This window comes from Cavia porcellus, unplaced genomic scaffold (assembly GCF_034190915.1).
Source record: "Cavia porcellus strain 051 isolate PalLab524CR breed Dunkin Hartley unplaced genomic scaffold, mCavPor4.1 scaffold_27, whole genome shotgun sequence".
Taxonomy (NCBI): Eukaryota; Metazoa; Chordata; class Mammalia; order Rodentia; family Caviidae; genus Cavia; species Cavia porcellus.
The window spans coordinates 18,034,225-18,061,286 of record NW_026947510.1 but is presented as its reverse complement, the minus strand read 5'-3'; the positions used below and the strand labels follow the sequence as shown (position 1 = coordinate 18,061,286).

Genomic DNA, 27,062 nt, shown 5'->3' with positions numbered 1-27,062 from the left:
GGATCTATACAGATAATACTAATTTCTACAGCATGCCCAAGCTAACCTTTGTTTTGCAGAACCCTTGGTCACAAGTCCTGTTTTTCTGCAGAGTCAAGTTGTGCCTTATGACTGCTTGTGGCTGGGCACACCCAGTGCACATGCTTATCAGGGTCAGGCAGGGAGAGGGACATAGCATAAAGTCCTTCACGCAGGCTTTCTCTGTCGGAGGTTAGTGACTTGGCCTAAAGGAGGCCAAGTCATCAAAATGTAAATAACAACTTTAGAAAAGTGTGGGATGTAGCTAAAGCTTTATACAGAGGCAAATTTATAGCTTTCCATACATTTGCTAGAAAAAAAGAAACAATGGATAAGCTAACTCCCAAAAGTCAAGAAGAGAGCACGAATGATGTTATCCCAAAGAAATCTGGAATACAAAAATTGTAAAGATTAATGCAAACAGGAAATATAAAACATCACAGTTGAGGAAACAGGCTCAAAAAGGCAGAACAAATTGTTGTGGACTTCAGTGCCTAAGCTCTAGGGGCTCATCCTACATGGGGTCCATTCCTTGAGCCCTGGGGTGTTTAGCGGAGTGTTCAGAGAAGGGTGGCGCGTTTCAACAGCCTAGGAGTCCTGGTGGCTTCAGGGCCACCTTCTGGTTGCAAGGAGGAAGGGATAGTCTGAAAAAGTCCAGTATGCCTAGAAAGCAAACCCAGTGTTCTAACAGATCTAAAAAAAGGCTAAATTCTCATTAAGTTTAGTACTTATTTTTCGATTCACACTATCTAAAGTCTTGGCTGATAGTATGAAGATATATTTTGCTGAATTTTGAGGGATTAGATTTATAGATCAGGGGAGCTGGCAGAGGAAAGCAGCTGAGCGTAGGGCCACCCGCGGCGCAGAGCCAAGGGGTCCCTGGGGTGGGCCGCGGAGCGTGAGGGGGGCGGAACGCAGGGCGCGGGGATAAGCGGGGCACAGGGGCGCAGGGCGGGTCCCGGCAGGCGGCGCCCTCCTCCTCCTCTTCCTTTCCCTCCTCCTCCCGCGCTGCCGCTTGGCTCCCGCTCCCCCTCGCGTCGCAGCCGGCACTTTGCAAACTCCTTGCCCGCCGCGGCAGCTGCAGCTCCGCGCCCCGCCGGCCCGGCGCGTCCCCGGGGCAGGGGCAGCGGTCAGCGGCGCGCAGCGGCGAGGGGAGCGACCGGCGCGGGAGCTCGGGGGCGGGAGCTGAGGCGGGGCCGCGCCAGCCCCGCGCCGCCGCGCCCCCCGGGCCGAGCCGGCGTCCCCGCCGCGCAACCATGGCCGCGCCGCCGCCCCGCCGCTCGCTCGCCTGAGGCGCGGCCGCCGCGCGGGGACCATGGCCGGCGCTGCCGAGCCCCCGGGCGGGGCGGCTGAGTACCTGCAGGAGCTGACCCGGATCGTCGCGGCGCAGCAGGGGCTGCTGGCGCGCCGGCGGCGGCGCATCGAGGAGCTGGAGCGCCAAGTGGCGCGGCTGAGCCGCGAGAACGCCGGCCTGCTGGAGCGGCACCGGCGACACCTGGCCGCGTGCGCCCGCCGCGTCGACTCGAGCCCTGGACCCGGCCCCGGACCACAACCGCTTGGCGCCGTCCCGGAGCTCGGCAGCCGCCGCGACAAGTAAGCGGGACCCGGGGGCGCGCGAGATGGGCGCGCGAACTTCTTGAGGGGCTCTGCGTCCCTTGGGCTGGGCGAGGAGGGTATGTGGCCGGGGTGGGCCACCCGCGGACCCCTAGTGGAGTGGCGGCCCCGACCTGCACCCCACCCTGGCGCGGGCGGTTCCCGGGGCAAGGGGTTTCACCCGCGGGCTCCGCGCGGACGCACGGACGGCGCGAGACTAGAGCTGTGCGATCGCGGGGCGCGCCGGCTCGGGCCAGGGTCCGCGTCCGCAGACACACAGCGGGCTCCGGCGGCGGGCAGACGGCGCCTGATCTGAGCGCAGCTCACTCTGTTAGGGGAAGGGGGAGCGCGGTGAGTTTAGCGTTTGGGTCGCCGGCGAGTCGAAGACCCCCCCGCCCCAAAAGAACCTGTGCTGGGTCCAGCCCCAGACGCCTGGTGCTCCTCCCCCTGGACGCCTCTGCGTCTCGCGTCTTCCTGAACAGCCCGGGTTAATTCTCCGCCGCCTTGCTCCAGGATTACCCAGGCTATTGGGCTATTTCGGACCAAGGATTAAGCGGGGGCGGGAACGGGGAGGGACTGTCCCGCTGCCCTGGCCCTTGAGTTCCTGTTAGGAGCGTGCAGGCTAAGGGCCGAGCTCCCCTCTTGGATACTGGTGCCCAAACCTGCGCTCTGCCTGCCCCTGCAGGTGCCCATCTCGGTTGCAGGTGTCCATCTAGACTGGGGTGGTGGTGGTGAGGGGTCGCATGTAGAGGGGTTTCTCTACATATTGGGTCCCCTGCCTACCTCAGGGACCTCTGCCTTTGGGGCCAGTGGGGTTACCCTGTGCTTTGACCTGGGGCAGACTATAAAAGTACTGGAGAAGTGGGAGGGGGATCCAGTCCAGAAGCACAGGCCTCCTGCAAGGCTTTGGGGAATAGGTGGTGGGGGAAGGAGTTAACCTTGGTTCCGAAATCCGGGAGAGGTTCTCTGTTAACCAGGAGTGGCAGTCCAGGTATTGGAGAGCTGGTATTTCTGGCACCCAGGTGGGCTGCACCAAGCTGTGGTCCCAGGACAGAGAGTCTGCCAACCACCAACGTGGAGCATTGACTTTGGACAGTGCCACTGGGTCTGTAGCGCTTTGGAGGAGGCTTGTAGGGTGGTCTCAGAATGGGATGAGTTTGGTGGCTTTTATGTGGCAGGCTGGGGTGGCAGTTTCCGGCTTTCCATTTATCTGGGTTCAGGGGTGGGAAGCACAGGGATAGCTACTGACTGTTGCTGGGGAGGAAGTGGAGCCCACCAGGCCCCTCTGCCCTCCTTTAACTGTGAGATGCTGCCCCTTAGTCCCTTCCCTGACAGGAGATTGTGGGTCACCTGGTGCTGCCTGCAGGTGCTCTTTCCCCCAACCAAGGATGGAAGACCAGCTAGAGCTGTTCAAGCAGTATCTGGTAGCGCTGGGAGGGATCCACATTCCTGTTTTTATAGGAAACAGTGACGTGCATTGGTGGCAGACGCTTCATAGCACCCTTGCAGGGGATGGTTTCCTTTTTTCCTCTTCAAAGTCACTCTTGATAACCAAGTGGAGTGTGGGGACAGGAGAATTCCAAGAGGCTGCACCTCCTTCCTGTCACGGGAAGTCCCCAGTGTCCACTTGGTTGGAAGCTGGGAATGTGAATGCTGGGTTTGTCTCAGAAGCCCTCAGCTCTGTGTCCATCTGGTTCTCTCTCTTTGAGATGCAGCCAAAGCCAGTGTCACCTTTGAGAAGGCATAGTATCACCTTTAAGTAGAGCAGGATGGCAGCACAGTGCTTGTGCCACAGCCCGAGGCAGCTTTCACACTTGAATGTGCGTGCCTCAAATCTGAGCATGTTCACCTAACAGGGGATTCTAAACCAAGAGGTCTAGGGCAGACCAGAGCATCTTCATGGGTGACAGTACCAAGGACATTGTGTGCTGCTGGCCCCTGGCTGGAGCAGAAGCCAGGGGTGCCAGCCCCTTTACCTGCACCTGATTGGTGCCCCAGCCCTTTGGGAAGGGCAAGGCTGGCTCCTCCTCCTCTCTGGAGGCTCACACAAGTCAGTCAGGCCCATGCCCCAGACTGGCCTGCTTGTGAACTTGGGGTCCTGGGGCACTCGGGGTTGTCAAAGCCTAGATTGGGTGTGCCCACTACTCATCTGGAGCAAGCTGGTGGGTGCCTAATGAGTGAGGGGTTGTCAGGACTCTCGAGAACTTTTATTATGCACCTGTTGTATGCAGAACCTTGCAGTGGGCTTAGGGGCATGAGGAAGAGAGACAGAAGATAAATAGTCCCGCATAGAGGAAGGAGCCTGAGGAGATGAACTCAGTCTGAGGCCAGGCTCTGTACCTGCCAGATGTAAACATGAGGTGTTTCACAGGACTTCTGAACCTGGCTTCCGACGATCCCAGCTTCCTCCTGTACTTTTTCTGGTTGACATACATAAAGGACACAGGCACACAAGAGGTGTTCTGAGCGTGTCAGACTTGGCCTTGTCTGTCCCTTACCTCTTTTGGGCCAGCTGAGTCCAGGCAGGAGATGAAACTTTTAGGGCCCACCGCAGAAGACATGGGATGGGGAACGTGGGCTGTGGTGAAGGGCTTGGTGTTGCTTGCTGTGACTGAGCATACACTTCTGCCAGAGGTTCAGGGCCACAGTCCTATACAGGGGAACTGGGCTGTACATCCCCTATGCTACTGGGCCCACCTTTGGGCAGGGCTGCTGCCTACTCCAGGGCTCCGGGAGGGCCCAGGGAGCATGCGTGGCCAAATTCAGCCTAGCTGGTCTGTTCTTTCTCAGCCTCCAGCCACTGGCCTGAGTCAGAAGCCCTTGCCTGTGGTGTAGACAGAAGATGCACAGGTTCCTTGCAGAACAGACAGATACAACTGAAGGCTCACTGAACAACTTCGTGCTGAGACCACAGCTAGCTTGGTATTACCTCACCCAGTTGGTCCAGGGACAGGAAGCTTGCAAGCCCAGAGACCTTTAAACTCTTGTTTAAGAGATTCCTCTTGCAGTCCTCTACTACTGTGGCAAAAATGTGAGTTTCTTAGCTTTAGGAGAAGACCAGAAAGAAATACAGTGAGTGAGCATGTCTTTGTTGACTTGGGGTTAATTTTTTTTTTCTTTTCTGAGACAGGGTTCTCTCCTGGCATTGAATTCACTATGTAGTTCAGTCGAACTCATAGTGATCCTCCTGGCTTAGCCTCCCAAGTACTGGGATTACAGGTGTGCACCACCATACCTGGCCTACCTGGGGTTATTTGCTTTTCTTGTTGTTGTTGATTTCTTCTGACCTCAGCATTGGTAGCTGTCTACATGATAGTAATCTGTATCTGAATCTGCCCTCCTGTGGCTGGAAGCCAAGGCATCTAAAAGTTGGATCTGTTGAATGTCTGAAGCCTAGAAGGAAGGGTTGATGGAGAGCACCATGTTTTTCTTTGAATTTCCCATGAAAAGTCCACGAATACTGCTGTTATTGATGATTGCACAGAACCAAGCAGAGGGAAGGTTCCTTATGCCCACATACGATCCAAGTCTTTGGATTTGCTAACTAATTTTACCACCTTGACAGTCCTACTAAGCTGGTATAGTTGCAATTCCCATTGTACAGATGTGGAACCTGAGAATCAGAAAGGTCATATGCTTTGCTGGATTTCTGGGCTTGGGCTAGTAGTGGAGCCAGGATTTGAACTCAGACAGCCTGTCTCCCGATCTCCTCCACTGGGGCTGCCTGCCCTTCTCACTGGTGATAATCAGGCCACCCCTGTGCTGGAGGAAGCCCAGCACGCAAGGCTTGCAAGGCTTCAAGGCTTCGCTTTGCTCTGCCTCCTGGATCAAGTCAGCACAGCAGGATCCGGTGTCACATGAGGTGGCAATGTGGAGAGGCCAAGGATTGAAGGAGATGATCCCTTCTAGCCTTTGATCCTCGGAAGTCTCTCTGCAGAAGTAAACATCTGCCTCCAGTGTCTGGGAGGGGCCCAGAGGTGCAGCCTCCTTCCCTTTCTTGTCCCCTGCAGCTGTGAAGGGCTGTCACATCACACATCACTCCTCTCTGGAGCTTGGAGCTGGTGACTCACTCTGGGGGAGGTTTCCAGTGGCATTCAGTCTCTGTTGACTTTCCAAACAAGCATTCTTCCCAGGTTTGTGGTGACATTAACCATGACGATGGCACCTCATTTCAGAGGCGTGCTGGGGGGCCAGCCAGAGAAGAGGGGGTGGCAGGACAAAAGTGGATTGTCCTAGTGGCAGCAGGCTGGTAACAGAGAGCCCTACCTAGGGAGTCCTGGCACAGAACCTCCGAGATGGGCGCTTTTCCTCACAGTGGCAGGGGAGGATACAAGCTGGTACTGAGAAACTGGGGCCCTGGGGGCCATTTCCTGTCCTCTCTAGGAAGATCAGGGTCTGGGGAGAGGCCAAGAGGGCTTTTTCATGGCCTGTGAGTGGGGGAGAAACTGCGGCAGGAAACACCACGTTCATGTTTTCATGAAATACTATTCTTGTTCTTTCAGCCAAGATAACGTCTGTATCCAATGCTGGGGAGGATGTCCCTGTGTCAGGAACACGCTGCACCTTGCTTTGGGACACTGGTCCTCCTTGGACAAAATGTATTCAACGGGAAGGGAGCAGAGAGAGCCCTTCTTATTTTCCAGCAGATGGTAGAGTCCGCAGCATGAGGAGGGAGTGTTTCTCTGAAGCTCTCTCCCAGCCGTCTGACAAGCTAAGCAAATTATTATTTTACAACCTGGAAAATAAATCAGGGACGCTTCTTTATCGCGCTGGGGCTGAGGAGAGCAAGTGGCAGCGCCTGTGAAATGCAGGTTTGCCCTGGACAGGGTGCGGGGCCCTGCGGGGATCGTGGTCCTCAAGGCTGTGTGTGGGACTCACAGGGGAGTGTGAGCAGTTGGATACATCAGAGAGGCCTGGAGTCAGGTGTCTGGGGACACCAGGATGTTTTTGGTCAGCAGGGTGGCTGTTTGTGAAGCTGTTTCCTCTCTGACACTGTTTTAACAGCTGATCAAGTCGTTGGTGCTATTTTTCCTTTTTTTTTAATGAAAGATCAGTGCTCTGCCTGCCTTGGGAAGTGCACCATTCTGTGGTTGTCAGGGTGTCATCCGTGTAATTGCCATCGAGCCATGGGAGAAACACAGGCAAGCCAGGCGTTCAGCAAGAAGCAGGTCTGGGAAAATGAATTGACCTCACTGAAATGGAGCAAAAGCTACAGGAAGCCGTGAGGCCGTTAGAGATCAGTGGGCCCTGGTCTGCAGCCCCCCACCCAGTGCAGACCCAGGCCAGGCTGCAATTGGACACGCCCCTCATGTGGACCCAGCTTCACCGAGGCATGTGAATAGAAACCCCAGGCAGGGAGGCCTTTAGAGTTTCCACCCTGCTCCTCCATAGGGCTGGTAGTTCAGAAGTAGGCAGGGTCACCTGACCTGATCCTACGGATACTAAGTGCTTCTGTTTCCATCAGTAGGGCGCTGTGGCCTTGACTTTGATCCTTGCCTGCTCGGGCTGCCCTGGCCTTGCTCAGGGACCCTCCCGGCCTCCCTGAGACTGGTCCTGAGCGTTATCCTTGACCCAGCAGTGGGCTTGCAGGATGTAGCCCCTGCGTCAGCCACTTCCAGTGGCGTGGACTTCACAAGTGAGCTCAGCTTGTCTGATTCACCGTCTCTCCTGGTGACAGGTGAGGGAACTCAGAGGTGGGAATCATCTGTGGTATTTGCCAAGGTGAGACTCCAGGGAGGGAACGAGGGTACTGCAAAGGCTGGAGGATCCTTTTTCCCCAGTGTTTATAAACGGGCAGGAAAGTTGAAAGCACTATACAGAGCAGAACACGCCTCCTCCACTCTCCACCAGGTCCTACAATGCAGGTTTTGCAGTCTTTGCTTTATTGTGGGCAGTGCTGCTCTTGAGGGTGCTTAGAATCATGTGGATGAGGAACGCATGTTTGTGGAGCACCTCGGTGTCCCGGGATGCAGGCTCAGCGCAGCAGACATGTGATCTCCGCTTCCTGTCTTCACACTATGCTCGGTTATGCAGGCAGGGTTCTTGTCCTAGGTTGGGCAGCTCTGTGTGCATGGGGACAGAAACCTGTACCTCGAGCATGGCAGGGAGGGTGCGAAAGGGTTCCAGGCGTGTGCAGCCCCAGCACAGGAAGCAGATGGTCACACAAGGACATCAGCAGGGCTTCCTAGGAGATGGGACATTTGAGCTGAGACTTGAAGAAAGTGGATGGGACAGCCCCTGACATGTGTTTGTGCACCTTGAGTGTGTGGGGGTGAAAGGTGCCCTTGGTCTGCGAGTGGAGACAGATGAGCCAGGAGGAATCCAGGCCCAAAACAGTCTTGCTTAGAACCCAGATTTCAGAGGTGGAGGGGCTGAAACATGTGGTAAGAGTGAGTTGTTCTCGCCCAAGCTGCACCTTGTTTTTGAAATGCTTGGCTTTCTCTCCTGGGGACCATACGCAGAGTAACAGGACAGAAAGCCTATAATTTGGCCCCTAAACTTAAACTGTCTCAATTCTAATAAAGCCACAGCAGTAACAGCCTTTTCTACGTGTCTAGTGCTGGGGGTGGACTCCATAGTATCCCTGCTTCCGCTCTCACCCTGTGACAGCTGTGAGTTTTGTCCTCCCATTTTTCAGACAGGAAACCCGAGCCCAGAGAGTTGGGAGTGGTTTGTCTCTGCTACAGCCCCCTGGTGGTAGAAGTGAGATTTGCACCCACGTCTGTCTGAGGTTCCTGGTCCTCCTCTCCTGCACCTTCTGTGTTGCCCTGGCCAGAGAGGCCTCAGAGATGCTTCTGACGCGGTGTGACTGCTCTGGGAAACTTTCAGAGCTGTTTCCAAATGTAGTCTGGGCCACTCACGCAGAATGAGAATCCAGGGTGAACTCCAGCATTGTCACCCACCCAGAACATCAGAGGGGTCACCTTTCTGGCCACAGGGAGTGCGGCTTGCTGGGGGCCACAGGCAGGGCTTCCTCTGAGGTATGGAACTGCAAGGCTGGGTCCTCCCAGTCCTTTGCAGCCTGCCTATGGGTGTTGGGTAGTATGGGGACACAGTGCTGGATGAGAGCCACTGCTTGGGGACAGCTCCACGCTCTGGCCTGCAGTCTCAAGAGACAGGACAAGGCTTACGGAGGGCCTCCATGGGTCTGTAAGCAGCCTGAAGTTGTGTGGGGGCAGGTGAGGTAGTGGATGGGGAGCCCTGAGGTCAGGTGAGGATGGGGCAGAGCTAGCAGGGCCATGGAGACTCATGAGGGACCTCGGTGATAATCTAAGGAGACAGGAGGCGTCCTGGCAGCTATAGAGTGGAGGAGGGCCGAACAGATCTGGGCATTGGGAGGACCTCTGCCTGGGGCAGGCAGGGAGCAGAGAGATGGCGATTGTGGCAGTAGACCCCGCAGGCTGACGTGGGGGATTCTGGGAGTCTGGAAGTGGGCAGGGGCACACAGGTGTTGGACAAAGGAGCATGATTTCCACTGTCATCCCATCCCCAGCCCAGATGGGAAGGGGAGGTTACATCTTGGCCAAGAAAGAAAGAATCCTGATGGGACTTTGGTGTCCACAGTGCTTCCTGCAGAGGATCTGGGAACAGTGAGTGACTCAGGGAGGGAGATGTCCCTGGGCCCTGTTCCTAGCTCCCCATGCCACGGCCTGACTGTGTCCTCTGGCCCTTGGGTCAGCCTCACTGTGCCTTAGTTTGCTCCCCTGTAAAATAGGGTCATAAAATGTCTCTTACTTCTAGAGGTAAGTCCTTACTGTGCCCAGATGCAAAGAGCGACCCGTGCTTGCTTGGCTCCTTCCCTGCCTGTCCCTCCCTCCATCTTTTGTTCTGGGGATTGAACCCAGAGCTCTCACACTGACCTATGTCCCCAGTTTTTTTTTTTTTTTAAATTTTAAGACAGGGTCTCACTGTGTTGCTAAGTTGCCCCAGCTCGGCCCATACTTGTCATCCTGCCTCGCCTCCCAGAGGGCTGGGACTACAGGACTTTGGTACCATGCCTGGTGCCTCCTGCTAACTTATATTACTCCTGTTCAGTCTTGGGAGGCTGAGAATAAATTCAAACTTAGAGAAAAATCCCAGGGTTTCCATTCTGATGATGTGATCATTGGGTGGCATCTATTACCTGTTACTCACTTTATGTTTTACACATTTAACGTGGCCAGTTTTAAATCCCAGCGTCTGTGACATGTGCCCTCTCCATCCGTGAGCCCTCAGCTACAACACTTTTGCATATTTTTAAGCTGGAGAGACTTCATATTCTTAAGACTGAGTGGAGACTGCATATTCTTTGTCCCCATAAAAAAGCAGGGGCGTCAAGAGTGTCTGTTTCCCCCCATGGCCCACCACCTGCCCAGCTGTCTGATCTCTGGCAGGCTCTGGCAGGTTACAATAGCCCATCTCCAGGGTGGCCTTGGCCACCCGTCCCATCTGTCCCCAGCTGGCCTCCCGGGACCTCCTGTGAGCCTGGTGCTGGTCTCAGGACTCACCAGATGCCTGTGCCAGGGCCTCACCACCACCCACTCCTCTGCATTGACAGATGATTCTTCTGGGCTGCAGCCAGGCCCAAGTTAAATATGGGAGCAGTGATATTTTCAAAGTCTGAGCTGTTGTATGAATACATAGCTCCCCACTTGGGGGTGAAAGTAAGGGATGGTTCTTACAGCCCATAATCAACATAAGGAACAATACTGGGTGACCGTTATAATAATTGCTATGCCCCTGAGGTGGGGATCATTATTATCCCATTGTGCTGCTGGGGAAACAGGCACCGAGAGGAAAGGAGGTGGGAAGGGTGGAGGTTTGAGCCAGGGCTCACCATGCATTTTCCCCTCAGTGGAGACATTGGGACATTTTTAGGAAACCCTTGTAACTTCAGTCTGTTGCATGTGATTTCAGTCCTTTCAAACTTCATGAGGCTCAAAGAGACACATACATCATATTACAGTGATCCATGAATACCCCTGTTCATAGCAGTGCAACCTGTGGTAGCTAAACGTTGGAACAGCCTGATGCCCGTCACAGATGAATGGATAGAGAATGTGGTGCCTGCACCAGTGGAGTGGTACTGTGGCACAAAGAGAGGGTACACTGGAGTCATGTGTGAGAAAATGGACGCACCTTAAGACCACAATGCTAAGTAAAGTAACTCAGACACACAGCTTCAGTATCACATGGTTTCCCTTACGTAAGAAACCCCAAGTATCAATCAAGAGGAAAATAAACGTTAGATAACGGGAAGCAGGGAGAGCGACGATCTTTCTTAAATGGGAAGTAAATCAAAGGATGGAGGGAGGAGAGGGAAAGGGGATGAAAAGGCACTGAACGTGTGTTGTACGTGTGCCAGCTCCACACAGGGTGTGCAGTCTTCATGTACAGCAGACTAGTAAAAAGCTCGCTGAGGCTCGTTAAGGTCTGTCTTGGAGAGCGTTCTGTGTACACTAGAGAGGAAAGCGTGTTCTGCTGCAGGCTGGAGTACCCTGTGTATGTTTGTCAGGTCCAGCTGATTTTAGTTCTGTTTTCTTGGTGATTTTCTGGTGAGTAGTTCTGCTTGTTTTTGAAAGTGCAGCACAGATGTTCCCAAATACTATCCTTGAAACCCTGCTTCTCTTTTGGCTTCTGTTAGTCTGTGCTTCATGTCTTTGAGGCTCTGTTGTTGTGTGTTTATAATGGCTATTTCCTGATGGATTGACCTTTTTATCGTGTTCTTCTTTGATCAGTCACAGTATTTTCCTTGGAGTCTTGTTTGATATCGGTATAGCCACTCTCTCTAAGTTACCGTTTGCATGGGATATCTTTTTCCATCCTTTTATTTTAAACCTTTTTGTGTCTTCCCCAGATCTGAAGGCAGTCTCTTGTAGACAGCATGTAATTGGATTAAATGGTTTTTTAAGTTCATTCTGCCAGTCTCTGTCTTTAGATTTGAATGTTTAAGCCACTTAGATTTATATCAGTGTAACTCTTGATAAGGCAGGGTTTACATACACGGTTTTGTTGTTCGTTCTCTGGGTGTCTCCAGTCTCTTTTCTTCTCTTCTTCCCTTTTGTCTTTCTTTTGTGTTCAGTAAGTATTTTTAAGGCAATATTTTAATTTTTTGGTTTTGTTTTAGTTCATAGAGGACTTTTTAGAACTTACTGAAACTTGACCCAAGGTTATAACACCCCATTTTTCCTCAACTGGAGAGAATGAGAGCAGGTCAGGGGCTGGGCAGGAAACCTTGGCAGGGAGGCTCAGGAGTGGCAGACCCAGTGAGAAAGCTACCGAGCTGGGTGTAGATCTGTGGCGTGTTGTGTGGCCCAGGCAGTAGCCCAGTCCTCGCTGGGCACTGAGAAAATAAACTGATTCTCTTGGTGGGGAGGACATGAAAAGAGTTGAGACGTGTTATGTATGTGATAATTTCCCATGAGAAATGTAATCATTATGTACAGTAAATATGGACTAATACAAATTTTAAAAATTTTTAAAAAATGATTATCTCTTCTGCTCCTATCAGAGGCCTTGGCTCAGGTTAGGTTTTAATGACTACATATTGGATCAGTAAATCAATCAGTCACTTATCAGGCAGAATGTCCTGGTGATTTTTGCTGTGTAATAATTTAAAATTTATAATCAAACCACCACTTTACTCTGTGTCAAGATTTTGTAGATCAGAGCTTGGACAGGGCTTGGCTGGGTGGTTTTTCCGTTTCCTGTGTTTTCAGGGGAACTTGCTGTATGCACTCCGCAGGTTCGGAAGGTTTGGATTGCTTTTACCCATGGGCCTGGCTTAGGAGAGGTGTCTGGCAGGCTGAATTCAGCTGGCCACCTGATGGGAGTGACCCTGTGTAGCCAGCCAGCCTGGTGCGATCTGGGGAGTCAGGTTTCTTCCATGGTGGCCTGGGGTTCCCAGCTGAGTGTTCTGAGAGGTCCAGATGGGAGATGTGAGGCTTCTTCTAAGTAGCCCTTGAAGATTCTGCTGGCCAGGTAGATGACAAGCCCAGCGTCAAGGATTGGGGAACTGGGTTCTGTCCCCTTAGGAAGCAGGATGAAGATGTGCAGAAGTCTTTAAGCCTCCGTGTCTGGCTTGTTGAGATGTGTGGTCAGCTTCTCTTCCAAGGCATCTAAGGCAGCACCCAGTTCCCAGCTCTTGCTGCATGGAACCTAGCCCCTGTGCCACCCCTGCTGTGAGGAACTACCCATGGAGGGCCACCGGCTTAGGCTTCTGTGACTGGGACAGTGTCAGTGTAAAGAGGAAAGGCTGATTTGGGCTCATGGAGCTTTCAGTGCGTGATTGGTTTGGGGCCTGTGGTGCCGCATCCCGCAGTGGCAGAGGGCACAGGGGAGCAGCAACCAGAGGCACAGAGAGAGGAGGAGACCAGGCCCCTCTGTCCCCTTCACGGGCACACCCTGGCGACCTAAACACTTGCCTGGGTGCTTCCCTGCTATGGGCTCCGGCTCCTCCCTGCAGCACCTGGGCTGGGGCCAAACCTTTACCACGTGGGCCTTGGGGGCCACTCTAGAGCTGACCTGGGTGACCCCTGTGGGAGGTGGTGTAGTCTCAAGGGCCCGTACCCATGCCTGATGATGTTTCCCAGGCCTGGGGGTGGCCTGTGCCCCCCTGGGGAACTGAGGCTCACCAGGGTCCCTGCCCAGTCACTCTGCAATGCTCACCATTCTTGTCTGCATCCCCCACGCTCTGAGCTGTATTTTTAACTCTTGCCATATGGCGAAGCAGCCAAAACATCCCGGGAGGAGAAAGGGAGTCTGGGGAAAATCATCACCATGGACGCAGTGCTGACAGCCGCAGTCACCGGAGTCCTGCGTGTGCGTTCCTGCCTCTTCCCTTGGCACTGAGGACGTCAGTAGCAGCGTCACTCCTGGTTGGAGCTGGTCTTGTGCAGGGATCGGGAGCACCGGGCAGCCCCTGTCCTGCCCAGGGCATGTCCCTGTGGTAGTGGGGGCCCCAGAGGGGTGGGGGAGCTGTAGAGAGTGGAGAGCCCCCCCGTGTGTGGCAAGCAGGCAGGTGTGTGTCCTCTTGCCCGCACTTCCTCTTCCTGTCCCTTTCCAAGTCACCTTTTCCAGTGTTGTGCTTTTAGCACATCTCCAAAAAGTCCATGCCTTGGCCACTGAAGCCCAGGTGCCTATGTCGACGGTGCCTGGAGGCAGAGCTTGTGGCCTTTGATGAGGACGAGAGGAGGCCAGGAGGGTGGCCCCGCCGTGTTACCAGTGGCTTTACAAGACTCTGTGACTCCGTGCTGCCTTCACCAGGCCACCAGCACTGGTGCCCTGAGATTTCCCAGCCTCCAGCTGGGACAGGAAGTCCCGTGAGCCTCCATTCTGCATAAATTGTACCGTCTCCGGCATTTGGCGTTGGCTACAGAAGACGGACTAGGGCAGCCACAGATGCAAGCCTTTGCCCACGTGCCCTCTCTTGCTCACAAACCCATCCTGGTTGTGGGGTGGTGCCTGCTGGTTGATTTGTCCCCCTAAACCGTCGCTCACCCCACAGTGTTCTCTCTGCCTACAAGGCTCTTCCCACACTTGCATCGTGTCTTTGGTACACGCCTGTGAGAAGAGTTCACATCCTGGCCCTTCCTTCATTGTGGATTGAGGGTGTATTATAGTCTGCCAGCCGCAGGTCTCACAGGCATTCACCCGGGGTGCCCGTCTCTCCCCCTCTGGGTAGGCAGGAGACACCCGCTGCCCTTCTCATGCCCCACCCCAGTGCCTTGCTTATATCTAAGTGACACACTGGGACATATTTCACATGCACCATGATGGTCATGGGGGCAAGATTGGAGTCTCCACGGTGAGGAGGGCCATCATCACATATGATGGAATTGCCCGCTTCCTCATCCTGTTGCTGGCACTTCAATGAGAAGCACAGCGTCAGTCCAATCACATAAGTGCACAATGTATAAAGGCATAAAATCGCTTGCTGTGGGCTCTGTGCTGAAACTTGCTTCCAGCCAGGGGAGCCGCATCAAAAAGTCTAGGGCTGGAGGCATAGCTCAGCATTTAAGGCTTTTGTTGCATGCATGAGCCTATTCTGTGTGTATGTGTGTGTGTATGTGTGTATTGGGGTTTCATCTCCAGTACACACCCATACACACACACACACACACACACACACACACACACACAAACACAGAATAGTGACCAGTGGCTTTGGACATAGCTGAGTGTCCACCATTTTTCTCCTGTGCAGGGCAGCTGCCTTCCTGGCACAGCAGTGTCCACTGGGGACAGGCTGGAATGAGCATACATTGAGCAACTGCTCCATGCTAGTGGATCCTTTTTTACTCACATAACCCCCATTTTACAGATGAGCAAACTGAGGTCAACAAAGTAAAGCCTTTTGCCTGAGGCTGTGCAATTGGTAGGTGTCAGGCTGGTGGTAGACGTGACGTGTATAACTCCGAAACCCTACTCTCATGCCTCCAGGAACCTGGAAGCTCCATGCCAGGAGAGGAGAGGATGAGTCGAAGGAGTGGCAAGTGCCCCTTGTGTTTGTCAACCTTGCTGGCTTGGGGCACAGGGCTGGCTTGGGGTGGATGGTGCTGCTTCATCACCATCGTCCAGACTGTCACTCACCAGGCGCCAAAGATTCTACCTTCCTGGCTGGAGGAGACAACAACAGGCTGTCTTCCTTGTGTGGACATTTCTTCTGTAAAGAGTCCTTTCTTTGATCTCCCTATTGAACTGGCTCTTCAGGTCTGTCTTGGTCCTTGCTGGCTGAGGTGACAGAATCCTGGGGCTTCACAATGCAGACAGGATTGCTGTCAGGTCTAGGGCCCCAGGGAGCCAAGGTCAAGGCACCAGCAGATTCATCCCCAGCGCACTGTCTTCTCAAGGCACAGGATCAAGGGCTTGTGGGGACCTCATTCTAGCAGGGGTGGCTCCACCCTCATGACCTGACCCCGGCCCCTGTTCTAACCCATCACCTGGGAGGTTGGAACCTCAGCTGTTAAATTCGGGTGATTCGAAGGTGCAGACCAGGTAGGGTCCTCTGGATGGACGTGGGTGGGAGGGGTCAGCTGTGTGGCCGGCCACTCTGTCCTTTGGGCACACAACCTGGTGGGTCTCTTCCTTGTGAGGGAGTTCCTAGCTGGAAAAACCACCCAGCTGCAGGGCGAGCAGAGAGGGGTATCAGGAGGGACATCGAGGCCCAGTCATCTCAACACCCCTTCTGTGCTGTTCCCTGGGGACTCAGGATGCTCCACATGTGGGCCCTAGCTCTGCCCCTGGGAGGGGTTGGCTTTTGGCTTCTTGAGCTCCCAGCATCTGCCTGAGTTCGTGGTTTTGTCCCAGAATTGTTCTCCTTTGCTTCACTTTGATTGACCCGAATTGCGCAAACAAACCCTGTCTTCCCCGCTCTGCTTGTCTGCTGCAGTCTCTGTGACCTTCCTGTGCCCCCTGGTTTAGCAAGAATAGCTTTTGGGTTACAGGCTACCCCTCGCTTGCCGTGCTGCAGGCTGAGCTTGGCTACTTGTCTAGAACGGTCTGCATTTGGTCTGGTGAGACCCACACTTGGTGCTTGGGTATTTCCCAGCTGTAGGACCTCAGAGGAAGGCTCAGGCCCGGATGCTCTTCCACACGGAGGGCAGCGATGGCCCTGGGATTGAGCACTGTCACCTCTTGTAGCCCAGCGTGCCAAGTGCACCTTCCTTCCAACAAAATTGCCGAGAGGTGGGTGTGTACGTGCAGGGCCGGCTGTGGTGTGGGCTCTTTTCTGAGCGTACCGGGCTGTCTCCATCTGGAGTGTGGGGGCCTGAGTCGTACTTCCCCACAGGGCACACTGGGCACGCAGGGGCACCTTTGTTTGTGGTTCTCAAACAGAAGGGATGCCATTAACAGACAGAGAGAGAGACCAAGAGTCCATGATGAAGAGAGAAACAGAGGCCCGCAGAGAAAGACAGAAAGCGAGACATAGAAGGAAGGAGAGGGACGGAGACAGGGGGACACAGCTGGACTAAGCTCCACAGAGAGTCAGTGGCTGACAGGTACAGGGAACCTTGCGCATCTGCTGTGTCATTAACATATTCATGTATTCACTGTCCTGACAAGCCCTCAGGGAGCAGCAAGCTCCAGCCTTTTCTCAGGGTGACACTGCGGCAGGGACAGGCCCCTGGTGGTGTCTGGGGTACCACCCTGGAGAAGCATGGGAAATGGCTCCGAAAGGGTGCTTGAGACGGGTGTGGTCCTTGCAGGGATCCAGGGGAGACCCATGTGGGGGCAGCAGTCTAAAGCTTCCCCCTGCCTCTGCCTCCTCAGTGTGGACCAGAGGGAGACCTCGTGCTTCCACTGGTATGGCTGGGCCTGCAGCTGCCGCTACTCCTGCTGCTAAGCTTTGGAAAGCAGTCTGAGTTTCCAAAGAGGAATGGCACCAGGCAGCCAGGTGACAGGCGTGGAGCCTGAACTCAGAGCTCAGAAAGCAGAGGAGGATGGGGCTGCGCTCGCAGAGCCCCTGCTTCAGGGAAGGCAAATTTCCGACCAGACTTGCTGGGGTCACCAGCTCCTAATGCATCTCAGAAGCCAGGAGCTGTGGAGCTATATATATGCACTCCAGCAAATATTTTGATCTCGAAGGTCTTGTACAAAGCCAGTGTGCTGCTGGCTTTTGCACATGGGCCTCCCAGGCTGCCAGTGCAGGGACAGGGACAGGAGTACAGGTGGCAGACGTCATCCATACCTTCAGCCTAGGGATCTGGGCTCTGCCTCTCTCTCTCCTTGGGGAGGGGCAGCGCTGGCAGTAGTTGCGCATCTGTGGTGTGCCAGGAACTTTGTTTCCAATGGAGGCTGTTTATCATGCCGCATGTGGTGGTGGCACACACGTGTCATCCCAGCACTCTGGGAGGCTGAGACAGGAGGACTGCAAGTTCAAACCCAGCATGGGCACTTTAGGGAATTAGTGAGAGCCTATCTCAAAATAAAAAGTTGGAGAAAGGGCTGCAATGTATCGCAGTACAAAGGCCTTGGGTTCAGTCTGCAGTAACAGCAAAAAATTGTGATAAACAAAATTTGCCTAAAAGGTGTGCAGTGCACTGGCATTAAGTGCATTCGTGTTGTTTCTCGCCACTGCCCTCCCCCTGCACCCAGCCCCCCGCCCCTTCCTCGTCCCCTGGATGTGGAGTCCTGAGTCCTGACCGCGGGGCTGGCCCCTTTCACTCAGCACAGTGTCCTCAGCTTCTTTCCTGTGGGCCCTTCTTGGAGTTTCCTTCCTTTTTAACTCAATGCTCTTCTGTCGTGGACCCCATGCCTGCTTATCCACGTGTCTGTCCAGCGACATGCAGGACTCCTCCTTCCTGGCTCTTGTCAGTGGTGCCTCTGTGAGCACAGGTGCAAACTGGACTGCATGCCCAGAGTGGCCTGCTGTGGCAGGGGTGATTGCCAGGTACTTTATTTATTTTTTGACTTTTCCAGAGAGAGTCTCATGAAATGGCCCAGGTGATCCTTGAGCTCATGGCAATCCTCTTGCCTCAGCCTTCCAAATGCTAGGATTACAGCTGTGCACCCTGATGCTTAGGTTCTTTTAGATGCACAGACTCAACTCACCGAGGTAGATGGTGCTAGATGAGAAAACTGAGGCAGAGGACTGATGGGGTAAGACTTGGGGGCGGTTCCAGGTAGTGCTGGGCTCTTTTGTGTGTGGCTATTCTTCTATTTGTTTTTTGAGACACAGACTCGCTATGTAGTCCAGGCTGGCCTCACGCTCTCCTCCTGCCTGAGCCTCCTGAAAGCTGGACTGTAGGTGTAGCTGGCCGGTACCACAGTCCCCTGTCCCAGCGTGGCTCTTATCTAAAGAAAAATGCTCTCACTCACTTTTGCTTTTTAAGAAATAGTACGACTTTTTATTATGAAAATTGATTTTCAAATAGATGCAAGCACAGAGTGACATCAGCGTCAGTGTCGTCATCCAGCTTTCTCCTGTACCGTAATTTTATATCCAGGTCTCTTCTCTTCCCTGTCCTTCTGCCCGCCCCCTCTTTTCCTTCCAGGGGTCTCTGTCCTTAGGGCCCTTCCCAGTCTCCAGCTGTCCCCACCCCTACCCCACAGCCCCTGCTGGGCTGTTTTCCCATCTCAGCACAGTGCTGGGGCTGTGTCCTGTTTGCTCATTAGCAGTCTCTGAGGAAAGAGTCCTGTTGGCCGATGGCACTGCTGGCAGCCCACAGTGGGCTCTCAGGTCCTCCATCACAGCACCCCCGTGGCCAGGCATTCTCCTGCTTTCTTGCTGGCTCCGTGGACCCTTGGTTCCTGCTAGCACTGGTGACAAACCTGACAACACAGCCCTCTGGCTGGCTGTGTCTGTCCCTGGGCCTGGTGGCCTCTTGCTCCACAGTGCCTGGACCTGGCTCAGGGCAGACAGTGATGAAGTCCCCTCTGGTTATTACGTGGACCCACGGGCCCCTGGTTACTCTGTGCTGCTGACATGGTGCCCTCTGCTGCAGTCTGCAGGAGTCTCCCACTCCTGCCACCCATAGTGACGGATGGCTGGGCCACTTCCTCCCTGCCTGACCCCCAGTGTGGATAGTTGAGCTGATCATGCTGCCAGAGCCAGGCATTTATCATTGCACCAGCCAAGGCCTCTCCAGCTCTGCTCATTTATCCCGTGTCCGTCCACCATCTCCGCCCTGACACTGCGACTTTCTCTCCTGCTGTACCACTGTCCTTGTCCCTGTGTGCCCTCTCTCAGTGTACTCTGCCTGTTCTGTCCATACTGGGGACTGAGCCTGGGCCCTCCCATGAGCTTTATCTCTTTTAGTGTGGAGACAAATTCTTGCTAAGTTGTCCAGTCTAGGCTAAAACTTGTGAATCTCCTGCCTCAGCCTCCCAGAGTGCTGGGACGACAGACATATACCATCGTGCTCAGCATGTACCACTGTTTTATGGGTGCTTAGTTTGCCATGGGTTGGATCCCTTCAAACAGCCTGTCTCCCAAGGGTGGCAGTGAGGCACTGGTGACCCATGATGGGGCCACGAGAGATGATGGCCTGGCCATAGGAGAGTTTTGCAGGTGACCTTTGGCTGACCCTCTCTAGGAGCCAAACTGATGCCCACCCCCTGCCCAGACATTTGCTGGGCCAGTGGGGAGCCCCATGCTCTACCACCCACAGACACAGGACAGACACTCAGACTGTCTCCGCTGCAGGTGACGTTCATTGAGTGACATACTCTGCTTGTTGCCCCAGACCTCTGAAGTCTCACCAGAGTCACTGCCGTGGGAGAGGGCATTCTGCTCCTTGTGCCCACAGTCACACTTGGCATTGTCACCAGGTGCATGTGTCACCTTGCTTCTCCAGGCTCTTTCGAGTTGCTGCCACCTGAGCTGGCTTCTGTCCTCTGTCCCTTTCTTTCCTTTCAACATAGTTTGCATCTACCTTTCTCTGAGCTGGGATCCTGCTCCCTTCCCCTCTGCCAGTCAGTGACCAATGACTGATGTCATCTCCCTGGGAAGTCTTCCTGGAGGTCCCTGTTCCTCAGCAGGCCAAGCAGAGCATGCCAAGAGGTGATGCTGCTGGGACCTGGGCTCTGTCTCCTCTGGGGCACAGGCACTGGGAAACTGGTGACCCCCAGGCCCACTCCGTGTGCCAGATATGTCTATGGAATGAATGGCAGCCAGGCCTGTGGCCCTTCTGGTCCCTACCCCCCTGTCGGGACAGCCTTGTCCTCTCTACTTTCTGGAGAGGTGGCCTGAAGAGAAGCTGTCTTGAGGGTCCCCCCGCCCAGGTGACTCAGGGCTGGTGAAGTAGGGCTTGGCACCTGTTCCTGGGAACTGTGAGGAGTTCCAGTGAAGGGCTCCTTCCTCCCCAGATAAGGGAGACGGGCTTCCGGCTTACCTCTCTCTGCCAGGAACCTGCAGTGATGACCACAGTGTGAGGCACCAGAGGTCCAAGAGGCTGAGGCCCAGTTGATCCTGTCCTGGCTCTGCAGGTCTTTTCTCCTCATGGAGCCCTGGCTTCCTTGGCTGTGTGAAATGGGGTGATGATCTGCCCACCCCTACCCATGGAGGGCCTCAGAGCGCAGTAGGGCCTGGCACCCATCAGGTCCTCAGCAAAGCCCAATCCCCTCCTCTTGCTGGGACCCCTGATGACATTTTCCCAACCAGGATGGTCAGGCTGGGAGCAGGACTTAGTGATTGAAGGGCACGGGTTCTGAGCCAGAACCTGGGGGGTGGGTGCCCTAGGCTGACTTGGTGGCCACAAGGGCATCACGAGGCCTCCCTCTCTGAGTCTTTCCCCATCTGTGAAATGAGGCTAATGAGAGACCTTGAGAGCTCGTAGAAGACATAGCATGCAAGGTGTGAGTGCACAGAACCTGGCACTTAGTTGTGGGTGACAGTGACTGACATCTGTCCTCACTGCTGTCACCATCGTTATTATCAGTGTGAACTTATGTGACTGAGCCCAGGAGTTCAGATCCGGGGGCTCATTTCCCCTGAGCACCCCACCCACGAGCTGTGTCTGGCCAAGACCTGGCTGTATGGCCACAGGCAGACTGTGGTTTCGTTGGCTAAGTTTCCAGCACTGAGTGCAAAAACAGCTTGATGCTGTCTCAGGAGTTGCAGGTTTCTAATTTATAATGTTTCTGATAATGTATAATGTATGATGTTTCTGATGTATAATGTTCCGACTTAGGAAATTTCCCCAGGAAAAAACTGAGCAGCCATCACAACTCCATGAAGTGCTGGGGTGGGGTGTCTGTGTGCTGGCTCCTGGATGACCTGCCTGGGACACAGCCACCCAGGGTCACATCTCACAAGGCTTGGAGCATTGTACACCAGAAATTACAGGAGCTGAGCTGCGAGGATTTCACAGGGACGGTGTTTGGGGTGAGCTTTCCATCCTGTGAATTCCTAGGGGACCAGGTATCTGGTATCCACCTCTGACCTGGCTCTGTCCCAGGAGTCTAGCAGACAGCATTGAGGTCACCAGCTGCTGCAGCTGAGGTGATATCGGTGGGGTGGTAGTGGGGGACTTATCTCAATGTGTTGGTTTGAGTTCCTTGGGGACAGACTGAGATGGAATCAGACAGATGAGTTCCTTGAAGGCTCATTGAGAGAGGAGCTGGCCAAAGGACAAGATAGAGAGAGCACCAGTACTCTGGAGCTGGGTGGGCCTGCAGAGAGGTCCTTGATAGGGCAAGGGGGCTGGCCTGTGTCTCTGCAAGTGCATTCTGCTTTGAATGGGGTCTGTTTGTGGAGGAGGGAGCCCTGACATTGGCCCAGGGCACCACCATCAGCTGGCATTTGTGACCAGTCATATGAGGGATTGGTCCTGTAGTAGCACCTGGATGGAATCCAGTGTCCACTCCAGATGCTCTAGGGCTGAACTTTCTAGTCTGTCCCTTGTTCTGAGTGGGCAGACCAGACTCTGTGGGGTCACACCCAGCTGACAGTGCATATTTTACCAATTGAGTTAGTTGCCAGCATTGACAAACCGGATGACTTCACAAAAACTCTGATATTCCCACTGTGTCTTGTAAACTAAGCAGTGCCCCCATCTCTGCCCTGCAGGAGCACTGGCCGTAGACTGTCCCCTCCTTGGGGCAGGACACCATGACTTTGGGGTCATACCCACTGGCTTCCTGCTTGTGAAGGCTCTGAAGGGCTCCGAGGTCCGGACTCCAGCAGGCTACAGACAGATTTACACCTGTATCCTCCTTGCACCTCAGTGAATAGTTTTGGGGTTATGTGTGCCAGGTCCCCCTTTCTTGAGGAGCTAACTGTCCAGCATGGCATAGACAGCCCGCATGGCTGGCTGGGTGCTGGAGGCAGAGATGAAGCTGGGCAGCAGGTGGAGAGTGACTTGTGGCGTCCAGGACTGGGCAGAATGTCAGGGAAGAGCTCTGGGGGTGAGGGGTAGGGCAGAGGTGTAAGATCTGGGGGAGTGCTGCTGTCTCCGAGGAACCATCCCCTCTTCCTTCAAACTCAGCTATGGTATGCGCTGCCTCCGGGAAGCTGGATCTGTCCCTCTGTGGCTGGATCTGTCCCTTGGGTCTTTTGCCACACCCAGGGGACTATACAGTTTGGGTCAAGGGCATCTCAAGGCCATCTGGGTCTCTGGCCTCAGCCCCTGCCCAGTGCCTAGTACAGAAAAGCGCATGGCCAGAACATCCCCAGATCCCACTAATGGACACGTGACCACTTTTGGAAGCTGGCACTTGTTTTGGACACAAATGGTCATTCAGTGAAAAATGAGACAGAAAACCTTGCCCCTTGCTGGATGGAGATCAGCACAGGTATCATGGACAGAAGCCCATTGGTGATTAATGCCAAATGTCACACGCCAGCTCCTGGCAATCGATCCGGGTCTCTGCATCATTGCCTAGGCACCCTCTCCCGGCTCCTCTCGAAATGTCAGCTCTGAAATTATGCAGTGGCGTACCTTTCTGGTTGCCTTCCAAGTACGTTGCAGAAAATGTGAGGCCAGAGAATGTAGTTAACTAGCCTCATATAAATGAAGCCTCTGGGTTGGAGAAGTGCAGTGCTCCTTGCCTTGTGCTCTCCAGTGCCCTCCTTCCTGCCCTACCGCCACCAAGCACCCATCCTCCAGGCCCGCAGAGCCCAAACTGCTCCCCAAGATCTGACAGCTGCTGCGCCGCTGGCAGGGGCAACTTCCGCTGGAGCAATGGATATGGTTCTTTACAGGAGTCTCCTTGCCAGCACAACTGTTCTAATTAGTCATATTTTGCAAGCAGATCCACTTAATTGCAAGCAGTACTAAATATTGGTATATAAATAAAGTCATTAATAACTACATGCAGAAACTTCTCCCGCCCATCACCGCCACAGGCAGGCCCCGCTGCCCGTCTCTTGGGTAGCGTCTGCCTGTCGGTGATGTCCTGCTTTCCCCTCCTGGCATCTGTGGATGATCGCAAGGGTGAGTGTTGGAGGGTCCCATCTGGGGACGGGGTGGGGCCCGATGACTGGAGGGGACACTGCCCAGGTGACGTGTCGAGTGGCGAGGAACAGATTAATGTGTCTTCTGCAGGCATTGAGTTAACCTGCACTTAGCACCGGCAGTTCCAGCTTTAAACACCCCATCCAGCAGCCGGCTCCAGACCCCTGGGGATCAGGTGTGCTTCTTGATTCAGAGCGAGGACATTCCCAGAGTAATAGTACCTTTTTGGGGTGTGGGGGCACTGGGCTTTGTCAGCCATTAGAATACACATGAGCGTGGGCTGTGCCTCAGTTTCCCATTTACAGAACTCAGGGGATGACTGTCTGGCATGCTGTAGGTTGACTCCTTCATCAGCAGGGTTGCCAGGCATCTCTAGAGCAGTGACTGTGTGCCAGGTCCTGGTCCAGAGAAATGTGTGGTGTCCCAGAGCCTGTGTGAGGGAGGGGTGGGTGACTGTGGGAGATGGAGTATGGGGTGGGTCTCCTGATTCTGTCATCTCTTGTTCTAGATTTTTGAAAAGAAATTTTAAAATAAGTTTCATGTTTTAAACTGTGCTTTAGGTTTACAGAAAAGTTGAGCAGTGAGACAGAGGCCCCATCTAGCCCTGTCCCATCTGTCTTGTCATTGTGTGGCGCTTGTGTCAGAAGGGATGGACCACACCTTCACAGCATTCATTGTCGCAGAGCCAGGGTTCACATGGGGGTGCACTCGGGAGTGGACCATAGGGGCGCTTTGGACGGTTACTGTGCACCCAGGATGGTGTCCCTGTTCCCTGAGCTGCTCCTGTTCTTCCCTGTCCTTCCCAGAAGGTCCTCGAGTTGTCATCAGTCTGGGCCTGTTCAGATGGCTTCCGGGACTCAGCGCTCCACTCCATGTCCTCTGTGTCTTTGGTGGCTCGAGCGCTCATTTCTTTCCAGAGCTGGTGCCACAATTTATGTCTCCACTGGCCTACAGGGGACATCTGGGCTGCTTCCAGGTTTGGGAGATTGTGGATAAAGCTTCTTTACACATCTGTTTCTTTGTGGACTTGTGTTCTGTCCTCAGATTGCTGTACCGAATGGTAAGAGTTCATTTAGTTTGGGGAGGAGCTTCAAACTATTTTCCAAAGTGGTGATTTAAACCTCCCTTTCCCCTGAGACTTCTCAGACCTGGCGGAGGGCTTGGAGCCCCTCTGGAATTTAAAGGGCTCAAGTGATGCCCCACGGGCCCCTGACCACCCCCATTCCGCCCTATGGGATGGTGATGCAGTCTGGAAGTCTCCCTGGGAGGTAAGGTGCGTGTGCGTGCTCCGTAGGGGCTGCATAGGACGTGCCCCGGTGAAGTTACCAAAAATGCGCACCCAGGACAGAGAGGGCACAGGAGGGCCTGAGAAAACAGGTGTCCTCAGAAGTGCCCTGTCTGGCCAGGATGTTACGTCTTCTGGTGAATGTCCATCTGGTGTGTACACCCTGAGGCATCTTCTGATGGGCAGCTCCTGTGTGAGTTTCCCTCATAGGGGAATAAACATTTGGGTCTCCAGCGTTTGGGCTGTGCATCTATGTGGCTGAGGTGTCGTCACCCTTCCTATGATTGAACATGCGCTGCCTGGTGCCCTCACTGTGGAACAGTGGCCTGCACACGCTGCCACCTCAGCCCTCCATTTACAGAGGAGAAGGGCAGGCACAGAGACGCTCAGGAACGTGCTGTGGACCCCCAGCAGTGAGCTGTGGAGAGTCAGGGGTTTCTCTGTCCACTCTGAATTTCAGAAGGGCTGGGACAAGGACTCTTGCTCTCCTGGGAGAGCTGGGTAACCTGGGCCTCAGTTTTCCCATCTCTAAGGTGGGGGCAGACAGAACAGGGAGCAGAGGTGTTGAGGACTCTGCACAGGGTGATGGGAGACAGCAACATCTTGCCCTGTGTGGAGGCAGGTGCGGGGGAGGAGGGACCAGGAATGGGCTGTGTGCTTCAGTGTGCACCCTGTGTTCTTGCTGGCAGCAATGTGTGCCATTGGTTGATTTGCTGTCACTGAACAACATGGAACATGTTGGTTACTTTTTTTCCCATTGCTGAGAGAAAATACTTGATGCCTAAAATGAAAGAGAGAAAGGTTTATTTAGCTTACAGGTTTTTTGGGAGGTTTCAGTCCATGCTGAGCTGGCCCCAAGGAGGGTGGTGTGGCTGAGGGGCAACTGTCATGGTGGATGCAAGTGACAAGAGTGAAAAGGGAAGAGTGTACCTCTTCGCCTCCCTCATACTGAATGCCTGCTCCCCGCCCTGGGTGGGTGCAGCATGCACACTGCCAACTCCAGCGCTAGACAATGAGCCAATCATAAATGCTACACTCAACCACCTCCATGACTGCATGAGGCTTTGCAGGGACACCCAAGCACAAGCCATAACAGTTACCAAGTTCACTTCACAAAGTTTGATATGGTGGAGTGGTCAGTTCATGCAGCCTCCTAATATAATAAGCAGAGCCTTAAAGCAGGGCATAGGGATGCATGCCTGTAATCTTGAAACTCAGTAAGGCTGAAGCAGGAGGATGGCAGATTGGAGCCCAGCCTCGGCAACTGAATGACTGACTGAGAAGTGGTCTCAAAATAAAAAATAAAGAAAAATTGGAGATGCAGCTGAATGCTAAGGCCCTGGCTTCACAGTATCACCAAAAGAAGAAAGAAAAAGAGACAGCTTCAACATGGGATGTAGGTAGCTGTGGCCTGTGTGACACAGCAGACTGTCTGTCTGTTTGTCTGTCTGTTTGTTTATTTATTTATTGGAGACAGCGTCTCACTATGCAGTTCAGGATGGCATTGGGCTTGTGATGAGGCCAGGCTGGCCTTGAACTTGCAGCGATCCTCCTGCCTCAGCCTCCTGAGTGCTGTTTTGTTTCTGTAAAGCCTGTTTGTTTTAGTGGAAGTGGAAGAGAGTGTAAGTTGGTCAATACATACACCAGTAACAGAGCTGCCTGTTACCAGGTGTCATGTCTCGGATGTGACCATGCGCTGGGTTTTTGTTCAGCCACCATGTTGGTTTCACCAGCATCGTTTTGTTCAGACTCTTAACCCTTTCCCTGCAGTGCCTGCCTTGGCAGAGGATGTGAGGCCTGCAGGTCTTCCCATCTCCCTGCCAGGTGTCCAGCTGGAGAGGAGGGAACAGTGAGGGAAGGTCACTGAGGTGGGGTGTACAGGTCTGTCACTTGGACTTCCTGGCTTTGGACTCAGCTGCCTTGAGGAGCAGGCTCAGGTTGGAGGTCCTGATGGAGCAAAGGCCAGTTGTATTCTCTCGTAGGAGAAGTTCCTCACCTAGACTGAAGACGCCTGAGTAGAGCATTCATGATGGGGCTGGAGCTCCATGGTAGAGCTTTACCTGGCAGGCGCCAGGCCCTGGTTCCATCCCCAGTGTTGGGAAAGAGAGAGGGAGTGAGAGAGGGGTCAGAAGGCAGCGCCGGGAAGCCTTATGGGACCTCTGGTCCCTGCACACATGAGATCACTGTCATATGCAGCCCTTGCACCCCTCAGGCAGCACAGTGGAGATGTGGATTGTGGCCGTGTGCAGGGGACACTGGTCGGAGCTCAGGCCACTGGTCGCAGCAAGGCT

General features: G+C 54.1%; 1 protein-coding gene across 6 annotated transcripts in view; it reads left to right on the top strand.

The window, feature by feature from the left end:
• The first annotated feature begins 1,333 nt into the window (after positions 1 to 1,333).
• Positions 1,334 to 27,062, top strand: part of Iqsec1 (IQ motif and Sec7 domain ArfGEF 1) — a 302,628-nt gene continuing 276,899 nt past the window's right edge. For all 6 annotated transcript variants that reach the window (XR_010043749.1, XM_063237942.1, XM_063237941.1 and 3 more), the window contains exon 1: positions 1,334 to 1,611. Coding sequence is in view for 5 of the 6 variants with exons in the window: in XM_063237942.1 (XP_063094012.1) it covers positions 1,334 to 1,611 (278 nt within the window). In the remaining variant the exon portion in view is untranslated. The remainder of the gene's footprint in view (positions 1,612 to 27,062) is intronic.